The sequence below is a fragment of the Nesoenas mayeri genome (genome assembly GCF_963082525.1).
Source record: "Nesoenas mayeri genome assembly, chromosome: 1".
Lineage (NCBI taxonomy): Eukaryota > Metazoa > Chordata > Aves > Columbiformes > Columbidae > Nesoenas > Nesoenas mayeri.
Window position 1 is genome coordinate 205,637,252 of NC_137541.1, and position 27,423 is coordinate 205,664,674.

Genomic DNA, 27,423 nt, shown 5'->3' on the forward strand with positions numbered 1-27,423 from the left:
CATGCCTTCAAACTATTCACTGAAAGGTAATTGGAACCGACTTATCTTTTCAACTGCCTTTTGAGTTAAATGAAGAGTGTTTACACTCACAGGTGACTGATGGAGCAGGCTGAATTATGACAAAGATCTGGCTCAGGAGACAGTGAATCATATCAGGCTCATGGTTTTAATTTAAAACATTGATGTATTTAGGCTTTACAGATAAAATTATAAAAAATAAAGCCATGGACAAACGAAACCAAAGTCAGTCTCTAAGAGACTGGTGTGAGGTCTGTGCAGGAGGTGCAGTTCCTATATCTTCCAATAATGCATCTCATGCTATCAGTCTCACAGATGGGTTATCAAATTAGATGGACTTTGGCTTTGACCCAGTTTGGCAGTTCTTGTGTCCCTGTAACCTCCTAAACATGGTCTGGAGTCACTAAGTCAATCATAACTGAACTGCTTGAATTTGAGTGAGCCAGAAATAAAGATGTGAAATATGGAGTCTGTATCATCTTAATGAGTGTTAATACTTAACTCCACTCTCCTGAAGCTTAGTGAAATCTTACTAGAAGAAAATTTTGTTCTAATTATTTAACAATGTCTGTTGCCAACACTATACATTTTTCTTTTCAATCACTTTATATGAAGAAAAGCCAAGTAATATCTATAGAATCATAGAATGGTTTGCATTGGAAAGGACCTTCAAAGCTCATGTAGTCCAAGACCTCTGGAATGAGCAGGCACATCTTTGATAAGATTACATACATACGTGCCAATTTCCTACCATCTAATTCAGGGCATTAGGCAATGAGTTCTAAAAATAGCACACACATGAAGTTAAACAGCATAAATTTCTGCTGGAAGAGCTCTGAAGAAAAGCAATTAAGTCTCAGCTGTAAATTTTGGTATTCTACCTGTGCTAGCAAATTATCACAGTGTTATATCTAATCTGTTACCAATTTAAATGTTACATTACATATCACTACTTTATGTCAGTGACTCTCTTGATCATTTTTCTTACCTAAGCAGGGATGGCACATACTTCTTGTGGGATAGTAAACAGTGATACTGTAGTCCCTAACATTACAGCCACCTAAGAAAAAGTACTATCTTATAAATAAACTCCAGACATTTATCAGGTTGAAGAAACTGGAAAATCTACTGGATCAAGTTAAACCCAAAGCCTTTATTTCTCACTTTTTCTGCTCTATTACATTATGCTTACAAGTTACAGATATTTTGAATTTGTACTTCTCCTTAAAATACTTTATTTTTTTTTTAACTGGAAAACAGACCCAAAGATTTGGGTTTTTTTTAATTTGAAAGAAAAACTTCTACTGGATTTTAAATGAAAGCTACAAACCCATATTTCTTTTCTTCAGCTAAGTAAGAGTCTCAAATTTGACCTGACAGTATTTTTCACAATTTCAAGAGTTGTTTCACCTCTTTAAAAAACCTGGTTCCTTAAGGCATTCCAGTTGCCTGCTAGAGTCAACATTGCTACTGTGGCAAAAATGAAAACTGAAGACTCACTTGTTTTCCTTTACTTTTGACTGTGACCTGGGCCCAACAGGCATTATTATTAAATTATTACATGTCTTTGCAGAGTGCCTGAAGATATCTCGGAGCAATAAGACACGGTACAGTTAAATTTTCCTGGCTATGTGCTAGTTTAACATCTGAATTTCACTTGATTATTTCAGCACATGAGTGAACTAGTTGCTGATGACAGCAGTATTTCTAATGTACCTTGTAGAAATGCTGAGCGAAATGTCTTCTGCTCAAGGGAAACAGTCAGGGCAGTGCAATAATAAGGGCTGAGGTCAAACCAGATGTGCCCATTGCCTGGCCCCAGCTCCAGCCACCAGGAAATGTGAAGACAGGACTGTGGAGGATGGGAAAATGCACGAAAGAGCTAGGGCAGCTGGACAAATGGGAGCCAGCTTTTTATCCGGCATGGGGAGCAGAAATGTCCTCCAAGATACAAGCTGCACTGGCAGGAATGATGCTGAGATCTGACTCTTCCATGACTCTAGCTTGGAGGAGACTGAGGGGTGACCTCGTTAATGTTTGCAGATGTATAAAGGGTGAGAGTCACGAGGATGGAGCCAGGTTCTTCTCGGTGACAACCAATGATAGGACAAGGGGTAATGCGTTCAAACTGGAACTAAAGAGGTTCCACTTAAACTTGAGAAGAGACTTCTCAGTGAGGGTGACAGAGCCTGGAACAGGCTGCCCAGGGGAGTTGTGAAGTCTCCTTCTCTGCAGACATTCAAACCCGCCTGGACACCTTCCTGTGTAACCTCATCTGGGTGTTCCTGCTCCGGCAGGGGGATTGGACTGGATGAGCTTTTGAGGTCCCTTCTAATCCCTGACATTCTGTGATTCTTTGATTCTGTGATCCAATGCTACCCTCATTTCTGAGCCTTCGCCAGAACTTAAATGCAACAAGGAGAAAACCAGAAGCAAGAGAGCAACGAAGGCAGATGGAGAAGAGCAATTTACCCTTCCTCTCTGCACTGGGCAGTTTCACACAATAGTTCTGAAGAGTATATTCAGATGTACTAGTGCCCTGTGCCAACAAAAAGTTTTTGTGCAGAAAGAATCTCTACTCAGTCATTTGACTTTAATAATTTCCATGAGGGTTTTTTTTTTTTTGACTTCTTATAGAGATCTGTCTACCAGAATGAGATGCTGAGGAATTCCTGCAACGTGATTTCACATTATGTTTTTATCCTCGTCATTAATTTCCATTTTATCACAAAGGAAGCATTCTTGAATGATTGGTAGAGTAACAACTAAATTCCAATATTGCAGAAACGATGCTTTTGTAAAAGATTGTGTGTCAATTAGTAATGTAGATGTAAAACCAGAAATTTTATGACATGAATGATTTCCAAAGCTTATTTTAAGTTGGATACAAGAAAAATTGTTCTTATTCTCTGGTTATAGCAAAGCAAATTTCAATCATTCTGAGATGTGGGAGCGCACAGTAAAATACTGATTCACAACTCTTGCAAATAAATGACATGCAAAATGATTTTCTATAAAAAGCTCAGTTCTCAGCAGAAGGGGGTTTTCTTGTCTGTAATTTTCCCACCTGTAGCTATACAATCAAAGAAGCTTGGGAGGCTGTGCTACCTCCACAGTAACAGTGTAATTTGTATTGAGACTGCAGGAGCTGTATGCTGGTCTGAGCAGAGGGCTTATCCCTGTGCATGTCTAGATAGCTTTGCATAACCTAACCTAACCTAACCTAACCTAACCTAACCTAACCTAACCTAACCTAACCTAACCTAACCAACTTTGTCTGGGACAAGGCGGTGACCCCAGGCTCCCTTTGCAATCAGTGCATGATTCATCACATCTTCTTTTGACGACAGCGGCATCTTGGTGCTCTTGACCATGAAGAAAGGAAGAGCTGTTCAGTTTGGAATTTTTGAAGTGGAGAAATATTCATTTGGGAGACAGCAAATAAATATTAAGAAAAACACAGTTAATCTTTTTCAGTAATTGTCCCAACAAAATGATATTTCTGCAAGAGTCATATTTCGGGCTTTCCTGTTGTGCAGGTTAAATATTTTTGTGACAAGTAAAAGCCAGTCTGGAACATTACGACTCATCTCTGCATGTGCTCCGTAGACATTTTCCAGAAACTTAGAAATAAATGCCTAATGGAAGCAAATTTTCGCTAGAAATTATCACTCTAAGCAAATTATTTTTAATATCAGTGGGTGTCCAGTAATTGTCTGGCACTGGGACAATAAAGCATTTTTGTTTTGGGCAGATCGCAATGTGTTTTTTTTAATGTTATTGAAGAGTCATGTTGTTTATGCAGCTGAGGCCACGCTGTGAACCATTCTAGATGCTAAATGCTACTAGGAATACTAAAACGTTATTACAAATCAGATTAGATCAGAGTGGAAATACTTCTCTTTATGGGGGTGGGTGGCCAAAACCAAAGTTTCAATTCAAATGTCTCTAAGCCAGAGGACTGAATTCCTATTCTAATGTTTCATTCTACCTCATGACTGCTATTTTAAATGTGACTAAGACAATATAACAGTCCTTAGCAAAAATCACATACTAGGGCTGAGGTCAGCTTCTTTGGCATTTAATGGGAAATCTCTTTGCATTCAGCACATTAGAAACACAATGTAAGGGAAGTAAAAGAGAACACTGAATTCAGTGCATACTTCAAGTGGAAGTAGCACCAAGGAATGGTAAAAAAAAAGTAAACTAAAGATTGACCTTTTATTTCTAATGATCAAAATTAGGTGGCATTGGTAGTATAAGCCTTATGTTAAGCTGTTTAAACGGTTTGTGTAAGCCTAACATTATCGTTTGCAGCCTACTGGTAGAAAATGCTGTTCAAATAGTCATAAGAGAGGCAAGTTAGAAAGTCATGGACCCAACTAAAGTGCTTTGATAGTCACAGAACATAGTAAACAGCATGTTCATGGTCTCATCTGGGGTCACATTGGTGGGATGTGTGTCTGAAGGACGAGTAGGTTTGCCTGTGTCCTGCTTTGTGTCCTGCCAGCCCCACCTCACCTTACTGATGTGAGTTCCCGGCTTGACTTTGGACCTGACTTATCACTATGGACTTTCTGGGAACCACAAGGCTGTGGACCAACCTTGGTTGCCACCACCAGGCTTGCTGCTTGTGCCCTGGGACTGCACTTCTTACTGTGAGGGTGCTGTCACCCTTGGGTGCCAGTGGAGCAGCCCTCTCCTGCTGCTCCCTCACACCGTCACTCTTCCATCCAGGTTATTGTCCTCCAGCTGCTCTCCTGGGCAGCTGAGAGCTGACTGCAGTTCACTCTGCCCTCTTTAACCCATCATCTTTAGAAGCAGCAGTAAGTATAGAAATAGAACAGCAACACTGCGCCTGCATTATTCACTGTTTGCTTCTTAAAAACTACAGTAGCAGCAGGCTAAAAAAAAATATAAAAGGGCTGGATTACGCAGACAAATACACACAGGCAGATTGCTACAAGGCACATTGCTCCCAGGCATATGTACCTACAGGTCTGAAAGATTACAGCTACACAAGTTATCATTTTTTTAAGTAATAGTCAGGATACCAGTTGGAGGCCAATTTATAGCTGAGCACTTACTCCAGTAAGATTGCTCAGATTTCTTTGGAGAATACCCCACAGGCATCCACTCCCATTAAACATCAACAAGAAAGACTGGGAGAAAAAAGTCAGGCTAGATCAGTAAGGAGGGATAAATCAGGCTGAGATTAAGACTAAAGAATATTTAATAGTATGCCTACACTACCTTCACTAACCCTCCTCCATATCATCCTTGCTGGTAGGTGTATGCTGCTTAATTTATGTTCAACACCTCTTCTTCTTGGTAAATCACACCACCTGTGATCCCACATGTTCTGGTGTTTGACATTTCCATTATCTTTTACTTGGCATCTGTTGCTATTTCCTAACCACCAAATTTAGAGGGGAAAAAAAGGCCGAAGCATCTCCTTTTCTCTCTTCATACAGGTGGACAAACACACACCAACATGGACAGGAGTGTTATTCCCAGTCCAGTATCTCCCCTTTCACTACCATTTCACTACTGACTGGAGAGAATTCAGAAAACAAGCATGTTTAATCAATTGAGTGGATTGTTTTGTAAGGAACACTTAGGGATCAATGAGTGCAATTTTTAGGGCACATCGGGTAATCTACTCTTTCTGTCAGTGCAATGTAATCCACTGGAGAGCGTGTGTTACCAGACTCTACAAGTCAACAGCTATCTCCACGACAAAGATGCAGGTTTTCAAACATGCTCAGATTGTGGATTTTCTTCTACTTCTATTATTGTCCCAGTACTGGTTACTTTAGGAAATCCATTTATTATGTCAAATATTTTTAGGAGTGCAAAGAAATGTTGGTAAAAATACACTGAATATGTGGAAATCTTTCTGATTATGGACTACAGAACTGTTGCTCCCTAGAAGTGGTGAAACTTTATCCCCTCTTTCTCTGCATGGATCTGTCATGGTGAACCACCAGCACAGATGTTGTATCTTAGACCAGAGAAGGTGTGACTGCAGGTTCTCCTTGGTGAAGGTGAAGACAAATAATCCAGTCTCTATATACATTGATAGAAGAAGGAATAACAGGCTTAAAATGCAGTAGTTTAGCCATTTCTAATGATGAGGAGACTGGAGTAGGCTGTTTGAAATTTCTGTCATGGCAGGTCTTTAAGCTGAGATCAGGCAAATCTGCCAGACAGAAGGTAAGCAAGACACCCTTAGCCTTGAGGTTCCTTACAGATCAGTTTTTATCTGATTTGATCAGTAGGGCTGAAAATACCATGATTAAATTGTTTGGAATTTTTTTTCCCCAAAATACTTAATAGGCTGTGAAAATGTGTCCTATGTATCAAGTTCTGACTGTCACTGGATTTTGACATTTGGAGGAGAGCTGCACTGAGTATGCAGAGTTTTATTTACACCACAATACTGAGTTTGCTATCCCAGTCAAGTTTAGCTTTTTTCTTCCATCAGTGCAGTGCTGCTAAAATGCCAATAAAGCAAGAGGGTGACCTTACAATGCACGCAGGGCTCTGGGATCTGTAAACAGAATCTGCTCATAAGAAATATTATTAAATGCTATCAAGCTTTTGACTGTCATAATAAATACATTCAGAGGTATTTGAAGGGGCAGGCTGAGTGCAAGGTAGGTGATCTGACTAGAATATGAAAAGAACTGTGGATGACAAGCTAACTGAACAGAAAAAAAGACTAATGGATAGTGATGGAGCAATCTGGTGTGATTCACAGCCTGGGATCTGCACGGCTGATGTGCAGCAGAGCTGCTGGGAGAGATTTTGGATGGATGGGGAAGTCCCCTTTCTTGGCAGGTAACTCGTCCCTGTTTGGGCCCCCATTGAGCAGCCCCACCAGTCACTAGTCGTGGGCTGAACACCCCTCCATGCACCCTGACACAACCATTAAAAATGGAGACATTGTGAGAGGCACAACATTCCCCTGGGAAATAAAATTGGGTATTTGTCCATGAGACAATGTTCTGGAGTCAAATGGCCAAATAAGGTATGAAAAGAAAAGCCATATGCTATAAAAAACCAGATCTCTGTATAACATTAATTTTTACCTAAATATTGTTCTTCAAGATAGTGGAACACTTCTCTGGGAAGAGGCAACATCCATGAATATAAGAAAAAAAGGTGAGATGTTAGATAAAGGTGAGATATCTTTCCAAAGAGCTACTGTTTCCATTATGAAATATTTTCAAGAGACAGTCAAGAAAGAGTATGTGACCTGGCAGGGGGAAAAGCAGAAGAGATGCTGTTTCTGTCTCCTGAAAGACTCATTCTGATTCAGGAAAAAATCTGAAAAACCCTCAACCACTGTGTGGATTAGGATTATAAAAATAAAGGCTATTTTTGTTTAGCCTGAAGCCCCTGGTAGAAGAAATTGCCAAGAGTTCAGTATGCTGCTTTGGCACATACATAACCCTGCCTGCAGCTACTAATGTGTTCTGCTCCTTTTGGTGCAAAGGTAAGCATTGAAAGGTGCTTGGGATATGATCTTGAGTTCAACATAGCATAAAACATACATTTTAATTGAGTTGGTACTCACAGAAATCCTGTAGCTTCCTCCAGCACAAATATCAGACATAAACCTTTGGGTTGCCCTATTTTCCATTGATTACACATAGGCCCATAGACTGAGACAGCAGATGCAGATGACTTAGCATCTCTAAATGGTTTGCTGTCTTTAAAAATGTTAATTTGACCTATGATTCTAATGATTTTTAGCTTACCATAAGCTGTACTAATGTTTCATTTGCTGTTTATACTACACATGATGACTCTGAAGCTGAACAAACAAATTTCTCTTGGTCAAAATAAACAGAACATGAAAGAAAAGTAGTCCTATTGGGTTAAGCCAGAGATACAGTTAGCTCAGTAACTTTTGGTGAAGTCTTCTGATACAAAAGTGTAAAAGAAAAATAAACATGATATTTCCCCTCTTATAACCAATCTGCTTCTTGAAATCAACAATTAGTATGTCCTGAGCTACTTGAGCTTGCAGCCCAGAAGGGCAATTGTATCTTGAGCTGCATCAGAAGAAGCGTGGCCAGCAGGTGGAGGGAGGTGATTTTGCCCCTCTGCTCTGCCCTGGTGAGACCCCACCTGGAGTCCTGTGTCCAGCTCTGGAGCCCTCAGTGCAGGAAAGACATGGATCTGTTGGAGAGGGGCCAGAGGAGCCACAGGAATGATCAGAGGCTGGAACAGCTCTGCTGGGAGGACAGGCTGAGAGAGCTGGGGGTGTTCAGCCTGGAGAAGAGAAGCTCCGGGGAGACCTTATTGTGGCCTCTCAGTGCTTAAAAGGGGCCTGTAAGAAAGATGGGGACAGACTTTTTAGCAGGGCCTGTTGTGACAGGACAAGGGGTGATGGTTTTAAACAGGAGGGCAGATCCAGGATAGACATGAGGAAGAAATTTTTTACACTGAGGGTGGTGAAACCCTGTCCCAGGTTGCCCAGAGAGGTGGTGGATGAACCATCCCTGGAGACATCCCAGGCCAGGCTGGACGGGGCTCTGAGCAACCTGAGCTGGGTGAAGATGTCCCTGCTCATGGCAGGGGTGGCACTGGAGGAGCTTTGAAGGTCCCTTCCAACCCAAACTATTCTGTGACCAGAGCATTAAAACCTGCCCTCAGATCCATTGTTTGTTAACTTACATAATTACTTTTAAACTTATTTATTTTTTATACAATATCCTGTAATATTAAGCATCAGAATTTAATTATGTGTTGCAGGGAAAGATACTATCAGTTGCCTGATTTAAACTTGAGACAAGAAGACTTCACTGGAGCTCCCTAATTGTGTTTTGCGTTCTCTGTTTTTGTATCCATCTTGATTTTGTAGACTTTTATTTCACAAAGTGTGGATCAGAGTAGTCCAAAGAAGTGAAATAAAAGTGATATAAATATTCTAAATAACATTTTAAAAAATGCTGAATTCGTTTTCTAGGTGAGGTAACAAACACATTCATGTTTGGCTTGAAAAAGAGGATATTTTGGGCCTTTGAAAAGATTATCCTTCACCTGTCCCTGTATTGAACTGTGTTCTTAAACACCTTTTTAGGAAGACACAAGAAGCTCATCAGCTACAAATGTCACACCATGTGTAATACTTTCTTTGTAGCTTACCTCTGGATTCATGATTAAAAATAAGGCATAAACAGATGAAAATGCATAAGACTTTCAAAACCTGTAGAATAACTAGACGGTTCAGATTTTAAAACCATAGCTCTAAGATTCTGGCACTATCTCAAGAAAATTTGCTGTGGTTTATAGGCTCTTAAACATGATTTCTTCCCCCTGCTTCTACTGGTGAAGAAAGGAGTTTGGGCCAGCAAAATGAGTCAGGAAAAATCACAATAAGATAAATCTTTTATCTGTGCAAAAAACCCCAAGAATTCTCTGTGTTCAGTTTAATTTTGTTAAAAAAAAAGCTTTCATGCACATCACCTGGCCAAATTTAGAAGCATGACATGAAATGCTATTGTCCCAATTTTATCTGTAGAGTAAAATAAGACAGCTTCACTTGCCCACATGCTCATGAATTTATGAGCACAAAGGTACAACAGACATGCATAAGCCCGTTTGTATCTGAATTTTAGCTTGATTTTGAAACAAAAGAATTCTCCTGGGTCTACCACAGCCTTATTTTATCTGGACTGAATTTCTTCCAGATAAAAAAAGGAAAGCATGCACTGTTAGACAGCTTACACCGCTTCTTTTGAACACTGAAAGGCTAAATAGAAATGCTGATCCCTAAAATGCACATACATATCTGTGTACTCAAACACTTTGTTTTATGTGTTGATGCTTGCTTGAACACTTCTTCCCTTTATACACTTTAAATCACAAGCCTACATTATCTCTTTCCAAGAAGCCTTGAAATTGTGTGATTTTTTTAATAGATGAAAGCAAATTTTAGCAAAACTAACAATAGAAATTGTGCTCCCAAAAGGGTATAACAGTCTTGGTCTGTAATTACGCAATTTCCTGAACACTGAAACAAACATTGATGAGAGTGGCTGGAAGATTAATGTTAAAATGGAAAAACAATTTGGGGAATCAAGATGTAATTAAATACTTGACAGACTCACTTGAATAAGAACCATTAGTTATATGAATGAATTATTCCCCTGAGGCTTTGATTATATACAGGAAATAGACATTTAACAAGTGATTTCATTGGCCATAAAAAGCTTATTATCTCCCAAAATAAATGACAACATGAGAGTGGTCATTTCAAACAACAAAAAAAGAGTTTTTACTCCTGAAGGAATGCAATGAGATGAGTAACTCCTTTCACAATGCAGTTTGTTATATATTTTATAACAAGTTATCTGCATGTGCAAATATTGTGCAGAAGCTGAACTCTGATTCCACGTACCTTATAAATCTGGAAAACTGGTTTCAGTCAGTGCAATTATTCTGCATTTGCATTGAACTCAGGGACTGTTCTGGAGAGCAGTAACAGGGAAGTATTTTTGAGTCTGAAATATTATTTTGCTGGCATGTAGGGGCTTGGGACCCACTGTGCTATGAACTGCATGTTCATGGTAAGAGGAACTTGTTACCCTGCGAACCTGTTACAGTCCAAGTGAAAGGACAGGATAAACTGGGATAAAGAGAGTATTATTATTTCCATTACAGAGGGAAACTGAAGCAAGAAGAGATTGAGAATTTCAATGTAGGCAGAGGGCCAGAGGAACAGCAGGTCTGGAAGGGACCTGCTGAACCACTTGGTTTCATCCCTTGTTAGCACATCCCTACCACTGTGTCCTCTCATCACCCAGGTCTGGCCCTGCCCTGTGCTTTCTGCAGCCAACCATGACTTTTCGCTGGTGGTTTCTGAAGCTCTATCTCTTGGTTTGCTCACAGAAGCCCTCAATTGTAAACCCCATGCCTGCCAACTGGACTGATTTCAAAAATAAATGCCTGCAAATGTAATGTCAATTATTTACTATTGCTACAAGCACAAGCTACGCTTCAGCAGAACAGTATACTTCAACAGCCAGGACTGTGGGCATTTCTCATGCTATAACTCTTGCCAGCCAGCCAGCAATGTATGGATATTAGACATTAGGCTGGTGAGAGCTGTTGGGCACAATAAAATGATGCTGTGGAGTGGTAGCAGCAGGAACGCTGTTCTGTTGATCGCACCAGGGGGATGGAACTTGCAGATTTTGTGTTGGCTGCTGTGAAACACACCTGTGTTCAATGTCTGTCACAACTGTCAAAGCAGAACATCCAAAACCCAAATTTTGCATCTGGGACCCCTTAACTTTCAACCTTCTGTTTGAGATTTAACAGCTTTTGAAGCCAGGGAATTTACACTTTTTGCCCTATTTCATTAAACAATTATCCACCTGCATTAATTTTTGACATATTTTCTTCTCTAGCCATCATTTAACTCACAGAATACTCTTTAACATCCTACTATCTTCCAATTACAAAGTGCTTTCAGTCAGTATTATTATTAAAAAAAAAATGTAACTATTTAGAAAATTCTATCATATTATACTCTTGTATGTGTTTCGCTATACTTCAGTCTTGGTTGCAACAATCTAAATATTGCTTATGTTGCTAAAATTTTCTCTGCTCTGAAACATATAAACCAATTACAAAATGCAATTTCAAAAGGTTTCATTATTTACATACCCCTTTTGCATCAATTACACCAGGTTTCGCGTTGAATTTCACCGTCTTCAAACGTGCACGCTCCTTTCTTTCAACTCTGGGGAAAACACAAACAAACACATGTTAATTATAGAAGTGTTTTGTATGATATGCTTGATATCTCATGTCTCAAGACCATTGGTGGTTTACTGTGAAAGCACATGGGATGGTGGTAAAAGCACGTTAAGGGCAGATTTACCTTCTCTAAATTAAGCTGTCCAAAAATCAGGCAACATTTTGAGTTCTTCTGTGGTCAGAGGAATGAAAGGACAGAGGGAGAATAAGCTGGTCACCTTGGTGCTTTCAGATGTGCACTTTATGATGGAATAAACTTCTGTCTGCACAGGCACCTTTTTTGTCTTTCTATACAGGGAACTTTGATTCCCTAGCTTACATAAATGATGAACTTTTAGATCATCACAATTAAGGTAAAATGAATCCCACCATTTCTGATTCTATTTTCAAAGAAACCTCTCACGGTTTCAGAGTCAAGAATTGCTTAAAAAACACCAGTTGCTCTCTAGACTGCAGAGGAAATTTCTTGAGGCTTTGATTATTTACAACTACACAGCTTTGCCAAAAAGAGCATTTCTGAGGAGATGTACAAATGCTCAGGGGTAGAAGAGCTCGTTGCAGCCACTCTAAAATACTGTGAACTGGGTGGGTGGTCTTATTTAAACCACGTCCTTCACAAACGCCTGCAAGCAGAGAGAATGTAAATTATTTGCTTTTCTGACTCAATTCAGTGAAGATTTCGTTGTGAGTGGATGGGTTCTGAGAACAAGGATGGGCAGGTTCACATCACTAAATAGTGTGGCCAAATAGGAGAGGACACAAACTATATATTTCTATATTTCAGGGATTTTTTTTGACTAGTTCTAGTCTGTCTCCATGAACTGACCACCCATTAGCAGGGGGACGCACTGGGTGAGACAATTTTCAAGATGAGTTTAATACAAATGAATTTAATATGTATTCACCAGGACTGCCCTGTGGGATGAACCAAAGTGTTGAAATGACATTTGCTTTGAAATATCATTCCTGATTTGAAAAATCAGAGCATGGAGCCCCTGTGAGGCACCTCCTGGGACTTGAGAGCCCAAACTGTAGCATGGTATGACCCAAAATTTGGCTTAATCTGTACAGTTCCAGTATTCATATATTTAAAGACAGTTGAAATGCTCCAATGAAAAGCCTTGAATGTTATTTGGTCCCTATATCCATAACTGCAGCAAATACAGCTTGAGAGAGGACTTGTTATATTGTATATGCAATACCTTCAGAGAGACTATACTGAGATCTAAAAAGTATATTTTGGGAGAGAAAGACATGTAAAAACCATTGGCAGTGAGCCAATGTCAGACAAATAAATTCTAAAGAAAATGAGGACAGTTTTATTTTTTAATGTTTAATATGTTTAGCCACCAAAATAATATAGAAGAGGAATGTGTGGCATCTTAATCCATTCATATCTTAGAATCATGTCTGGACAAACACAAGCTATAATACACTCCCCAGTATAGAGAGAAAAAAAGAGGCACAGAAGGCACTTATAAAAGACATTACATGAGATTAATTCTGTGTTTCTGTTTCTAAATATTATGGATCAATATCCTGAATTTCCATTATTCAATGAATGAGCATTATTTTAAAAACATGTTACTAAAACTTAAATCTATAGAGTACTGAAATATGCACGGTAGGTATTTTACTTGTGGGAAAACTATATACTCTTAATATATTTGGAAAGTTCACCATTACTGCAAGAATTCCATGTGTTGTATATTTAAACTTTTAACACAATATGCTTAAATAACAGTGTCAGAAATTAAAAAAATCTAAGAAGGGGTGAGCTCTGACCTATACAAAATCAACCCCCAAGAAAAAAGATGCAGAGGGAGAAATCTGAAGAAAACAAGAAGCTATTCATGTCCTTACTCACCCTGACTAAAACGGTCATTACTGTAAAAGTGACATTTGCCACCTTTGCGAAATCCTCTATAGAATCTATAATCTACTGGCCCAATAAAAAGAATCTGATCATCTCCCTATAATTGAAACAGTAACTCTATTTGTCCAAGATTAGGAATTGCTCTAGGAAATATAAGTTGAATCCTGCAAAACTAGCTTCTAAAAGCTCAATATTGTATTTTTATGAGATAATAAATAGCTGGAAAAAAAAAATGAAGTTTATTATATCCTCCAAATTGGACCAGACATGACCTTTTTTTTTAACTTTCAGAGTTTCCCACAGATGACATTAGCAGGCACTCCTGCAAATCTCTTGGTTTCTAAGTCTGGATAACAAGAATACCTAGTTTCTGATAATTATTATTTTTTTTTAAATACAAACTCTAGTCTTTTGATAGAATGACAATTAACACAATACGTTTCCTTCTGTCTGAGTGGGCTTATATATTTCCTACCAAAACACAGTGAATGCTGGTTACTATAGTTACAGTTTAAATATAGAATAAATGCATTTCTCTGCAAATGTGGAATATTCACATGGAAACAGCTCAAATGCAGCTTTCACATTAAATCTATGTTATTAAAAACACATGAACAGCCTTAAACTTAAACTAGCAGATGAAGTCCCTTGATAGTACCGGTAAGAAATGAAGACTTGAGGCTGTGTAATTGCCTAAATAGGATGGATGCCTTCTGAGAAAATAATTAGCTCAAAATAACATAGCATTTTACTTATTAATCTGTGTTAACATTTGAAGTAATTCCAGTCCTGTCTAACTACCTAAAACATCTGCTTGCAACTTCATTTCTTATTCACTGCGTAAAGAAATTTGGAAATTAACCCTGGAGAGTGGATCTTATTTATGAAATTCATCATAATTGCATTAGCAGCCATGGAGGCATCAGTGCTTTCTGCAGGCATAGCAGACAGATGAGGAGCTGCAGAACCATTCTACAGTGCTTTGAGAAGTATATAAATAATGTCATTAAGTGCCATTAATTCTCCAGGCAAACATAACACAACATTCATACATGCTCAGCATGCCTGCTGAATATTACAAACATTTCATAATCTAGGGCTGTATTAAGGACAGTTCACGGTGTCACCTCCCATTGCAATTTTCCTGACACCTTCCACAATGAAACTGTTCTCGATTACTTATAATTTAGCTGAATTATAAACTCCCAAGCTGAAATTTCACATGGTTACAGTAGTTTTTTTCTGCCCAAAATGTCAATGAAATGGGTTAGCTGTCAGAGAAAGGCTGGGATAAAATAAATGGTTTTGTACAGTTTATAATATACTCTTAAAGCACTTCAGGTGCCTTCGTGTCTGGAACTTGACGTATGGCAGGGGGTTGCTCTGGTGTTGGGAATATACCTCTCTTTTTCTTGAAGGAATTAACCCAATATCTGAATGTCTGGAAAGCTTTTGTTTTATGTGCTCTGGAGAACTCTGCTCAAATTTAGCTTGGTCCTCCAAAAAATGAGTCTTTGTTGACGTGGTGGGTACTAAAATCTTCCCATATTTTCTCATCTGAGCTACTGGGACACTTTTGCCATAGACAGAACTAAAAAGGGAACTGAGATGATGAAGATAAAAAGGTATTGAGTATCAGTTCTTTTGGCATAATTGATCCAACTCTTAGAAAATACATTTTAGAAGGAACATTAATTCAAATACCTTGAGTACTTTTTTGAATCTTCAGTTCTGTATCTGCTATATTTAAAGCAAAATAAACATTACTCCCTTTTCCCCCAAGACAAAGGAAGTTTAGGCACAGAAAGCCTTTTGCAGCAGCTGGCATTGTGAATACCTAGATAGCATGTGAATGCAAATTCTTCACATCACTTTAGCTGACAGCAAATTTACCATGCCTTGGACAACATTCAGATCAATCAGCTGAGGAAATTGCCTTTAAAGGAAGAAATGTTTCACTTCAGACTGTATCAATTCTTCATTCACCACTGCTGCACAAAGCTGGATTATTGGGGGTTGTTCAAGAAATAAAGTGAAGGGGGAAGATTCCCATCTGCCAAATTTGCAGTGGCCCAAATTTGCAACCCTGACTTGCCTGACATAAACGTTGCTCCCATGCCCCTTTCTAATTGTATAGCTTTGTGATAGAGCTATGCCTAAGGGATGAAGGAAATCACAGATACGATTTCCAAAACTACTTCATGGCTCGAGTCTCCCATTTTCAAAAGTGCCTGGGGGTCACTGCAACTCAAAGAGATTTTGAAGAATGTTCAAAGACACCTACATCCAAATGTGACTTGGGAGCTGAAATGCTCTGAGTCCCACATGGAGACAGCATCGCCTCGCACAGCTGATGGGGATTTCACCTCCAGCTTTCCACCCATTCTCCAAGAGTAGCTGTCTGCAGAAATACTGCTGTGTACAGGGAAATGGTCTGAGACCACCTGAGATCTTGAACAGTTGGAGTTTATCATGTATACTCATTTTCTCATGAAACCTTTCTTGGTAGTAGACCATGGCCCTTTTTTAAAAAATGGTCAGGATTCATTCTTGCCTTCCCATGTAACATCTAAAAGAGTGGAGAGGTACATTGAAAATACACCCTAGCCTTCAGTTATTTCCTCACTAACTTTGCTTCTTTGGGATGCTGTTCTCTTCTGAGGAACTTACTACTGGGATGCAGCACCCAATGCCCTGCAATGTCTATGTCACTCTCTGTCTCTGGGCACAAGTTGCTATTGAAAATGGACCTCTGAGATTTTTCAAAATGAGACTTTCAGTTCTTCATGTGCACTGCAAAGAAGAAAAAATCAAGCGTAACTCAGCCAGACATGCACTTCGATCTTCCATTGTTGGGGATTAATGGAACACTGAGTGTTCTGTCAGTGCCTCTCTAAAAGCGCTGTTCAGTCTTCACAGCAGAGATGTAAACTATTGGTTGAGACATGCTTTAATATTCAGTAAAAGTGATCATCATAGACGTAGAATACAGTTGCAAATTACAAACTGGTGTCAATAATAAAATAAAATTGTTACAATAGCCTAATTCACACAGATTTGGCACTGATGTGCTCTGCAGAATGACTAAAGCAGCATGAGAACTGTAGTAAGGAGAGTGTTCAAATAGAAGAATGCCTTGTAAAATGGATACTTGAAAGACCTTCCTATATTTTATATCTTTGTTAACGTATTTCTTCTTGTCTTTCTTTGCCATTTGCAGGTCATCTGCATTATATTATTTTTGCCTGCCAATCAAGTGAAAGATAAGTGAAAATATGTTTTACTATTTTTAGTCTAAAATACATTCTCTGCACAGCTTAGCCTTGTTTATGTGAAGTCTGAGCTTACCAATAGGTTCTCATTCTTAAAATGATTTTTGAGTGTTCCTGACATGGTATTTTTGCAGCAGAACATGTATTTTTCAGTAGGAGAGAACATGCTCTCGTTGAGCTCTCCACCTTCAGTGACTTGTTTATAGGGAGCAGCTCAGCACCCGGTCAATATTTTATGAAAAGAGTAGACCTAATGCCATTAGGAGATGAATTCTCACAAAAAAAGTAAAATGACCTTACCCTGTTTAAAAGCTAAGGTCAGTTTTTCTTCAGCATCATTTTCTTTCCCATCATTGCAAGAGAACAGGAACAGGTTTATACATACACATACGTATCAATTTTATTCCATATTTATCTTTTTTGATCAGATTAATAAGTAAAGTCAGGTAACTTCTATTAGATGAAGTTTACATGATTATGACATGTTAAAAAGTTTTATGACCTAAGGAATAAAATCTCAAGGGATGTTTAGAAAAGTAGACAATTTACAGAAAACCATTAAAACTAAAACTCACTTGGGTGGATAAACATGCCCTTCTGCCAAGCTGAGCAGAATAACAAATTTAAACTGGCTTTTTTGCTCACAAGGATTTCTATGCTGGGAAAGCCTCTTGTTCCTTGTCCTTCAGTGTTTGTGAAACATTAGTTCTGATGTACTTTTCCCCCACTTTGCTCTGAATGGAAAGCATGGTTACGTGTACTTGTGGGAAGAATGTGTAACAACACAATTACCAGGCTGGTACCTTTATAGGCCTTCAGTAGGTAATAGCAGAGATATGAGCTGCATAACCTTTGCAATCAGATGGACTTAAACTACCTAATAATGGAAATCTCAGAATGATGTCCAGTCTGAGAGTGGTTCTGTGGCTGCACATCTTAAAGACAACAGAAAGATAATCATAAGTAGAAAGATAAGTGTAAATATTTTAGTGTTTTAGGACCACATCCTTGTTGGCTACAGTGGGAGCAGTAGTAGATGGGGTGACAATTTATGCCAGGCTATTCTGGGGCAGACCCACAGACCCACGTCAAACAGATGTACACACATCATTAAAAATACCAAAGCCTGACATTCATGAAGTGGGAGGTTGTTTGTGTGTGGGGCTTGCATTGTAGGAGCTTTTCTATGTGCAGAGACTCAGCATAGTAAAAGCAAAAAGAACTGGAGATGTAAAATCAGTGCTACAATAAATTAAAATATCTTTACTGCTGGATTAGAACATCTGTCTAGGAATTTAATGCACTCTACCTTATGTGCATTGGTTTAATGCTTTTTGTTGATTTGCTTTAAATAATGTGTTTCCATGGGGAAAGAGTCTTAAACATAGGCTGCTCAGCTTGTTGCTGCCCTTTGCTGAATTTGTTTTGCTTATCCTGACAACAGGGAGGACAGTGAGGCAAATAAAAATTCTTGTGATCAAAAGCCCAGCATACGTAGAAATCCAAATCTAAACAGATGCATCTATACATCTAAATGTAAGAAAAATCTAGTGTAAATCTAATTCTGTTGGTTATTCTAGTATAGAATAGTAATTTTTGATGATAGGGCAGTAATTCACATGCATAAACATAGTGCATAGGTAGCAACTCAGGCTGCCTAAGACATTGGTACAGAACTGGTGTTTATGTCCCCTCAGCTTGGATACCCTGCCCAGTGCAATAGCTGTGCCCTGCTCTCACCATCAACATAACTTGGATAAAACTTTGTGGTGGATGTGGAACTGAGACATTTGGCCTGCAATATTCATCCATTAATATGATGTAATAACAACCATTCGGTGACTGTTAAACTACAACTGAAGTGATCTACAGCCTCTTATGCCGAAGTCCTACCTTTCCCAACGTCAATATGATACAAGATCACAACACCTTTATGGTGTTACACTCAGTTTCTACCCAATTGGCTACTCAGTCCCGTGGTTGAGAACAATAGCTGTAATCAGACAATAAATACGTACTGAGGAATGGACAAAATGCTGTTTTCAGATGTAGAAATGGTTGCAATGATATTTTAGCACTGTAGAATACTGATATTTTTCTCTCTTGCTTATCCACACTGAGGTCACTGGCTCACTAGGTCATGAGATTTGGTCCTTGCACAGATGAGGGGAGAAACATGGGGCCACCTTCATTTCTTTGGACTGCCCCTTCCAGCAACCCTCCTCCAGCTGCAGTGCAACCCTCCAAAGCTCCCTCTTAAAGCCTGACTTTACAATTTAACAATCAACAAGGCAACAAGTACGCACATTGGCACCAGCACTGAAATCTGGTGACAAATACCTTTCCAACTCTATTGAATCACTAAGAAGTCTGGTAATGTATCCAACATTCTGCAGAGAATTATGAGTGGCAGCTCCACTACAGCTATAAATTATGATTTCTTCTGGTATATCACGTATATCACTGGGGATGATTTATCATTCAAAATTTCTCTTATCAGCTCATGCTAAAATGTCACTGGTTGAAGGGCTCTCTTCTAAAAAAATGTAAATAAATGCAAGCCCAGATACTTGGAAAGCAATTAGCATCACAAAATAACTTAAAGAAGTAATATAATGTACTTCTTGTGGCTTTGTGTATGTTTACATGTAATTATATATTTGTATAACTACATATATGTATACACATCAGAGTAAAATTGGTCACTGGCTTTCAGAGCTATTCCATAATGTTTTCACTTACTAAAAATGCAGGAATTGTATATTAGCTATTGCTGGACAAGAGACAAGGGAGCAAAGTAGAGAGCTAAAAGTCTCACCCTTGTACTAACCATCCCTGGATCTGTATAGCTTCCCTTTGACCCAAAGTGCATAAAATGTTACTGTCCTACAGGATAATATACCTGCATATACATATATATATAGGAAGATGTCCAAGCACAACAACAACTACAAACCACACCAAACAAACCTCCAAAAACCCCACAAACCCTTAAGAAAAGGAACGGAAATGAAAGATTGAAAGTACAAGCCTCTTCAGCTTACAATGTCATAGAAAACTGGGCTTGCAGGACAAGACACAGCCCAACAAACAGCTACAGGTGCTCTTTTCCTCCTCTTTTATCACAAGGCATATTCTACTGCTAGATATTACATATGCTGTATTACATACAATACAATGTTGATAGAAACAGTTCCCGTATAAACTATAAGAAATCTAGCAGCCTGGAGCAAGCAGCTTAGATGAAGATTTCTATTTTGTAGATGTCTACATTTGGTCAAGTGAATCCCAGGACTCGTCTGTTTTAGATCCAGCCTCTCATACTCAATAACTCACACTTGTAGAGGAAATTTAACTTTGAATTAGCACATTCTGGCAAGTATGATGAGCTTTTTCTCTATAGCTCAGCTCTGTATGCACTGATTGCTCACTCGCCCCTTGGGTGGTATAAATGACCACAGAAGATGCTGGCAAAAGCACATCAGTCTCACTGTCTCTGAGGGATCATCCAGAATCCACAGAAAGGAAAATAATACTCAATTTTCAGTGTGCTGGAAAAAATAACCTTGTACAATTGAAACCTTTTATGAAATAACAGCAACCTCTCCCCACCCCAGCTCAGGTGTTTCACATCATTACATTAAGGCGGACAGAAAATCAGATGCCATTGATTTTTCCAGACGGCTCAGATTCACCAGAGAAGAATCAGGGTGACAAGTGGAGAGCATGGTAAAGGTACCTGCATCTTTTCAAATTCAATACTTATTTTTAGACTCTAACCAACCTTACTTTTGTTTTCCTCCCTCCTCTTTTCTCTCAGAATTTCCTAAGCCATACATTTTTCCCAGGTTGTATCATAGGTCTGACCTTGACTAGAGAGACTCTATCTTTTGTCCTTAACAACATCACTGTGCAGGTAACCCAAAAAGCTTTAGGCACTCACATACTCTCCACCTTACAAAAGATACAACTCCACATCTTAAACAGCTGCTTTGCCCTTCTTTCCCCTATTGATGTTTTATTATGTGTGACAGCTTTTTCTTCTAGCTTTTCACAGTATGCACCACACTGTGAGCTTTGTGCACATACTTGCCTCAGTAATAACTGAATAGACTTTCCCCTTTTCCCATATGTGATCCAATCATGTCATTACAGGAGTATTTACTGTAGCAATTAATAGTATGCAAGTAATTCTTTCTCAGTATCTAGAGACTGCATCTGTTTAATGAGCATATTTTTCCCATCTTAAAAATTATAATGTTGTTTTTATTTCTACCTATTATACAACTCCAGAATTGCTTTTTGCTGCAAATCCTGGTGTAGTATTCGAGGATGGTCATGATTAGAGAAAATAGGGTCCTTGCAGGACTCATGTCAACAATGTATTTAATGGCCTTTCAGTTTACTTTTCCATGATCTAGACCAAGGACCACCATGAGCTCGATTAGCACCTGGGCCAACACTCTTGGAACAGCAGCAGGTGCTCTACAGAGCTTCAAACATCCCATTTCTCCGCTATGAAAAGCGGATATGATCATTTTTATACTAACGCTACAATAACTAGGAATAGAATGTTTATATGCAGCATGGGAGCATTGCTGCAAAAGAGAGATGTAATGTGGTTTGACAGATTTCATTTTCCTCCTACCCTTTCCGTTCTTGACCTTTCTGTAGCAACTATCAACAGAGGCAGAAGGTAATACTGATTTGTGTGGTAGTTCTGATATTATGGGAGACTTGTGGCCAATTTTACGTAAGCACTGAAACAAAGTAAACAACACAAACAATGAGAGAGATTCAGATGTCTGTTCTTTCTCCATCAGTCAGCATGAATCCATCGCAGCTAAACAAAGATTCAGATTTAGCTTGGAGAGAGGAAGAATGTTCCTTCATTTACATTGTATGAAAAATTTACTGTGATATTGATTATCCATCAGTTTCCAGGCAGGCAGAGATTAAGTTAACAGATTTTGAAGCCAAAGAGGACCATTATGTAATTTAACATCATTTTTTACATCACACAGGCTGAGGAGTTTAATTCTATTACTCACGCACAAGAAAGACATACAGTCTTGATTTGAAAATGTCAAGACATTCATTACATCCCTCAGCAGTTTGATGCAATAGCTAATCACCCTGACATTAGAACATGTGCTCTACTTCAGTTTCAGAACTAATCCCCAGACTTGGGTTCTGCTTATTACTTTTTCTGCTGAAGTTCTTTAGCAGATGGTGGTCTCTCCCGCTTCCCCCTTTTCTTTGGGAAGATACTAATCCACTATAATTGAATCACCTTTTCAGTTTCTTTTCAGTACAGTTAAATAGCCTGAACTCTTTAAATCTTAGAGCAAAAATCTTCTGACTCTTGCAATAACAACTGTGGGATTTTCATCTCATTTCCACATTTTTCCAGCAGATTGATGCAACACTGTCTTCGGAATAAAATGCAATATTTTAACATCATGGCCAAGAAGGTAGGAAGGAGGAGGCAGCACTCACCTCCTCTTGCTGGGTATAACTCCCATCTCCTCACTGTCTCCCTCCAGAGTGACCCTCCTTGCCTGCCACCACTCGTCATCCGAGGCGTTGATAACGTGAAGGATGTCTCCATACTTAAAACTGAGTCCTTGGCTTGGGAGGCCACTGTCTTTGCTCTTGTCATAGTCAAACATGGCCCTGTGAAAAGAAATAAAGATATGAAGGCAGGTGATTATATCAGTCTTGGAAACATTTACTCGTGAACAATTTGTCATGTTTTATGTTCCCACTAACCTTTACTTGTTTCCAAAAGTAAAGGTCTTACTCAGTGGAAAACTATCCACTGTAAAGTTAATCTTTACAGAATCCTTTTTATTTTTTAAGAGAAACTGAGTAGTGAAGTATGGTATTTACTGTTTCACTTACTAAAGAACAACCACCATACCAGAGTATCTAGTAAGCAAATCTGATAGCCAGAAACCCTCTTGTCACCTTGTCAACAGCAACTTGTGGCTGCTGAGCTTGTTCTTGTCCCACACATCCCTGTCCTTAGACAGGAGTGTGTCTGGCAGACAGGTGCGTTGGAGGACTAAATAAAAGTGACCAAAACTGTGCTCAGGGTAATTCGCTCCCTCACTACAGGGAAGACATTGAGGTGCTGGAGTGTGTTCAGAGGAGGACTGCAAAGCTGCAGAAGGGGCTGGAGCACAAGTGTGATGGGAGCAGCTGAGGGACCTGGGGCTGTTCATCCTGGAGAACAGGAGGCTGAAGGGAGACCTTATCACTGTCTACAGCTGCCTGAAAGGAGGTTGTAGCATGGAAGGTGTTGGTCTTTTCTCCCAAGTAACAAGTGATAGGACACGAGGAGATGGCCTCAAGTTGTGCCAGGGATGGTTTAGATTGGATATTAGGAATAATGTATTCACAGAAAGGGTTGTCAAGCATTGGAACAGGCTGCCCAGGGAAGTGGTGGAGTCACCATCTCTGGAGGTGTTTAAAAGACGTGTAGATGAGGTTCCTGGGGACATGGTTTAGGGCTAGAGTTAGGTTATGGCTGGACTTGATGATCTTAAGGGTCTCTTCCAAGCAAAATGATGCTATGATTTTATCCTATGATTTCTTTAGGTGAATGGGTGTACCTGTCTTAGCATCTAGTCCAGACCTGAAGTGAACTTTCAAAGGGAACCTCTTGATTATTCACACATACAGTTCTTTGGTTCACGTCTTGGAGCTGTGTTAGGTTGTACCTGCTGGATTCCTGAAATTTGAAACTAAACTGAAAAGTGCCCTGATCAGAGTAGTGCTAGTCTGACAGGCATCCCTGTCCATGTCCAGTTCTCCTGAGCTGCACCACATGCTGAAGTTACCCTGGCTTTTTCCTTTGATGTTGTAGATGTTTTCCACCTGTTTGAAGTACACCTCTACCTTGGGTAAGCCTATGCAAAAATGTCCTGTGTATAGGACATGTATATTAAGACAGAATGTACACAAAAGCCTAGGGACTCCATAAGCACAAACTGAGAGCTAGCTTTAAGGCATCTGACTAAGCATAGTTCAGTGTGAATTTACTGCACTAGTATTCAACCCAGATCCTGGGAAAAGTCTGCCCTGAGCTCTGTATTACCAAGCTACAGTGACACCACATCTCAGTCTCATCCAGTCCTATGCCTGGATGGCATAGGACTACACCAGCAGTCCTCAGCGTGGATGTACTGCAGTTTCTTAGGGGAAGACCCTGCATGTGAATCCCAACAAAGTGCACCTGAGTGCAGCTTGTTCATGGCAGTTACCTAGCTAAAAAATCCAGATCTTGATTGCTTACAGGAAAAAATACATGGGAATATTTTTCCCATATAAAATATTGTTTAAAGATCATGCCTGTCAAGAACCGATGTTTATTTTCCTGTAGGGAAAATAATATGATTATAATTCTGAGTACAGAAATGTTAGATCATTAAAATCCCTAGAGGGGTATAATAATTCCTACTCTTTTATTGTCAGAAATAAAGCTGTGGCAACCTCTGCACTGGTAAACATTTCTGTGTGAAAGATTTGATGTAATTAATTGTTGTGCATTGTAGTGTAATTTCAGAGAATGATCATAGGAGCTTTATGTGTAGATTTAAAACACTCAAGGCTACCTCTCTTAATGAGGAGAACTTAAAAAAAGTCATCAGTGTTGTAACTATGCAACCAAAAAATGTAAAAGCTCTCATAAGCACTCACTCTGCAGGAAGGGTCTGGTTCAGGAGCATGAAAAATGCTTATTTGGAATACTTCTTCTCTTAAAGAGTTTACAGTCATGGCCTAATATCTTCAGAAAAGCCCAGATAATACCCTTCTCTGAGGATGAAGACAGTAAATAATCCTGCTGAATTTTACATAATCCATGATCTTAGATATGCTTGTGCCTTTCTTGGTAAATGTTCTTGGATTACATGTACCCTTTGAAAAATTGCAATGGCATAGCAGTGGGAATCCTTTAAAAACTTGGCTTTATCTTAGTAAAAATTTACTTTCATAAAGTAGCAGGTCATCTGCTGCCTTCTCAAATACGGCTTTCTGTGAGGATTTATGATGAAGCAGCATATAAATCCAGAAGCAGCTAAGTATCATCAGTCACCACGTCTTAAACCAATTAATGACATCTGATCTCTGGAGAAATGTCAGCGCACACACAAACCAGCACACAACCTACATTCTGCTGGTATTGCCCTTATCAGCATGCAGTGGTCTGAGTTTTGTCACTGTTTTGAACATCTGTTGTCTTAAAAATTGACAGAATAATTGTGTACCTTGCCATGGAAGCCTATTAACATCTCAACCCCTGCCTACACAGCTGGAAACCATGCTGAACACTGGGCAGATGTGATACAATCCTGAATCCATGCAAAATTAAATTACTCAAAACAAATGACAATATCTTGTGTTGCAGAGAATATGCAAGGCTGTCACATCCCAGATGAAAAACACGTGCCAAACTGGAAATGCTCCGTATTTGGCAACATGAAAGGTGTGTTTGAAAAGCAAAGCAGTAGAAAGTAGAGCAGTGTTCTTTGTCCTTGAACAGATGTTTATACATCAGAGCCCACATGGTAACATAAAATCACTGACTGCCACCGCGCTAGCTGATGTTAGCGTTGAATGCAGATGGCAATGTTTGCCACCGACTTTCTTTGATTGTCGTAATTGTGTGCAGTGCTAATTAAAATGAGATTATAGAACTCAGACAAGAGAATTTTTGAGCATGCTTTTCATTGAGTGAGATGTTTTGTGGCTGCATGCTCTACAGATGTTGATTACTCCGTTAGTAAGTGAAAATGATATGAGAGCTGACTTCAGTGCTCTTTCCTAAACATTTCAAATTAAGAGCCAGCTTTAAGTTGATAACATAAGCACATTTAAGCTGACAACTTTGATAATGTTGCTGGCTGTAAAACATACTGTTGCACCTTGGCAGTTGGCCCAACTATAAAACAAATTGAGATCTTCACTGTAGGCACCATTGTGTGCATGCAGACGTTAATGTGACTACCTTGGGCAATGCTCATCTTCACATTCTCCTTTCAGTTCTCAGGCTGTGAGTACAATGATCTCTACATGTCCAACTGCAAACTCTAATTTTACTCATTTAAGAGGCTCACACGTCATTTTGAATTTTCTACCCGATGAACAGCACCCACTTCTGTTTGTGCTCAGTCTTGCAGATGTGCATAAAAATAACACATTTGTGTCTGTGGAGTGTCAACTGAAGTGATACGAAATTAATATAGCCAGACCTCTCATTTAGTGAAGGACTCGGGCATGGCAGACAGGAAAAGATGCATTTTTTTTTGTTTTCCTTTCACAACTTTGGACAATGCCAACCTAGTTTCACTCTATACCATGTTACATCCTGCAAATACTGAAACTTTCATCAGAGAGGAAAGTTCAGCTCTCAGCAATGTCTATCTGATACATGCAAGCTTACATACAATAGCAATGATAACATCCCAAGGTATGTTAGATGACTTAGATAAGTTCCGCCGTAACATGGGAAATGCCAGAGGAAAGGCTAAAATGTAGTAGCACATCTTTGCAGAATATGATGTGTTGAGGAGTGGACATAAGCAACCCAGTCCAGCAAGAGACCCACTCTATCACAAAACACCCATTATCCCTCTCTGAGAGATGAGCACCATATTTTCCTTCCAGTTAGAGAAGGACCAGCATGATCAGGACCTTACTGCCACAAATTCTGGAGACAAGTACTCTTCCAAAATGAGATGTCTAAATACAAACAGCAAAGGAATATATTCAAACCAGCCAGAGGATTTAAGTCATCAAGATGTGTCACAGTGCCTCTCTCTGTGATGAGTTAGAAGTAACTCCACATAGTGCAGGTACTGGAGTCTGCTCAGCAGAGCTAAAGAGCTTTCTGAACTTGCTTATATCACTGTATGTTTTCATATGGCTGAGTCTGCTTATTCATGGGCTGCTTGGTCAGTTCTTCAAAGCACTGATCCATAACTCATTTTTAGTGGCTTTTACTGCGATTTTAAAGAATAATAATCTCAATAATCATACAGCTTTCTAATGGCACTTAGCTGACAGGATTGTTTACTAGAAGTTTCTTGCTTTTTTTTTCTCCACAACTGATGAAAGTGCATCTTAAATATCAGTGCTTCTTCTTTTAGGTATTTTATGTCCTCAGCTTCTTGAATCCACTGTTCAGCCCTTTTTGGACCATATAGGACAGGACCAAGAGCTCTGCAAGACTTTATGATAGTAAGAGTTCTTCTTCCAAGCAGCTGATTAAATCTGCTTTTGAATTGGGATGGTAAATTTTTAATAACAAAGGAAATCAGTTTAAATTATTCAGCTTTCATTTTAGAGCTGTCACCAATGTTGTGATCACACCAGTATCACAAAAATTCCTGTTTAGTGTCCTCAAGACAGTGTATTTCACAAACAGGACCCTGGGTTACACAGGATAGATAACACATTTTGATGTTACAAATA

General features: G+C 39.1%; 1 protein-coding gene across 8 annotated transcripts in view; it reads right to left on the reverse strand.

Moving 5' to 3' along the window:
* Positions 1-27,423, reverse strand: part of DLG2 (discs large MAGUK scaffold protein 2) — a gene marked incomplete at both ends in the record, with an annotated part of 882,996 nt that overhangs the window by 29,968 nt on the left and 825,605 nt on the right. For 7 of the 8 annotated variants that reach the window (XM_080346627.1, XM_080346631.1, XM_080346630.1 and 4 more), the window contains 2 exons: positions 11,704-11,779; positions 22,444-22,620. In XM_080346627.1, the coding sequence (XP_080202753.1) occupies positions 11,704-11,779; positions 22,444-22,620 (253 nt within the window). The remainder of the gene's footprint in view (positions 1-11,703; positions 11,780-22,443; positions 22,621-27,423) is intronic. The other variant, XM_080346634.1, reaches the window with a different exon arrangement.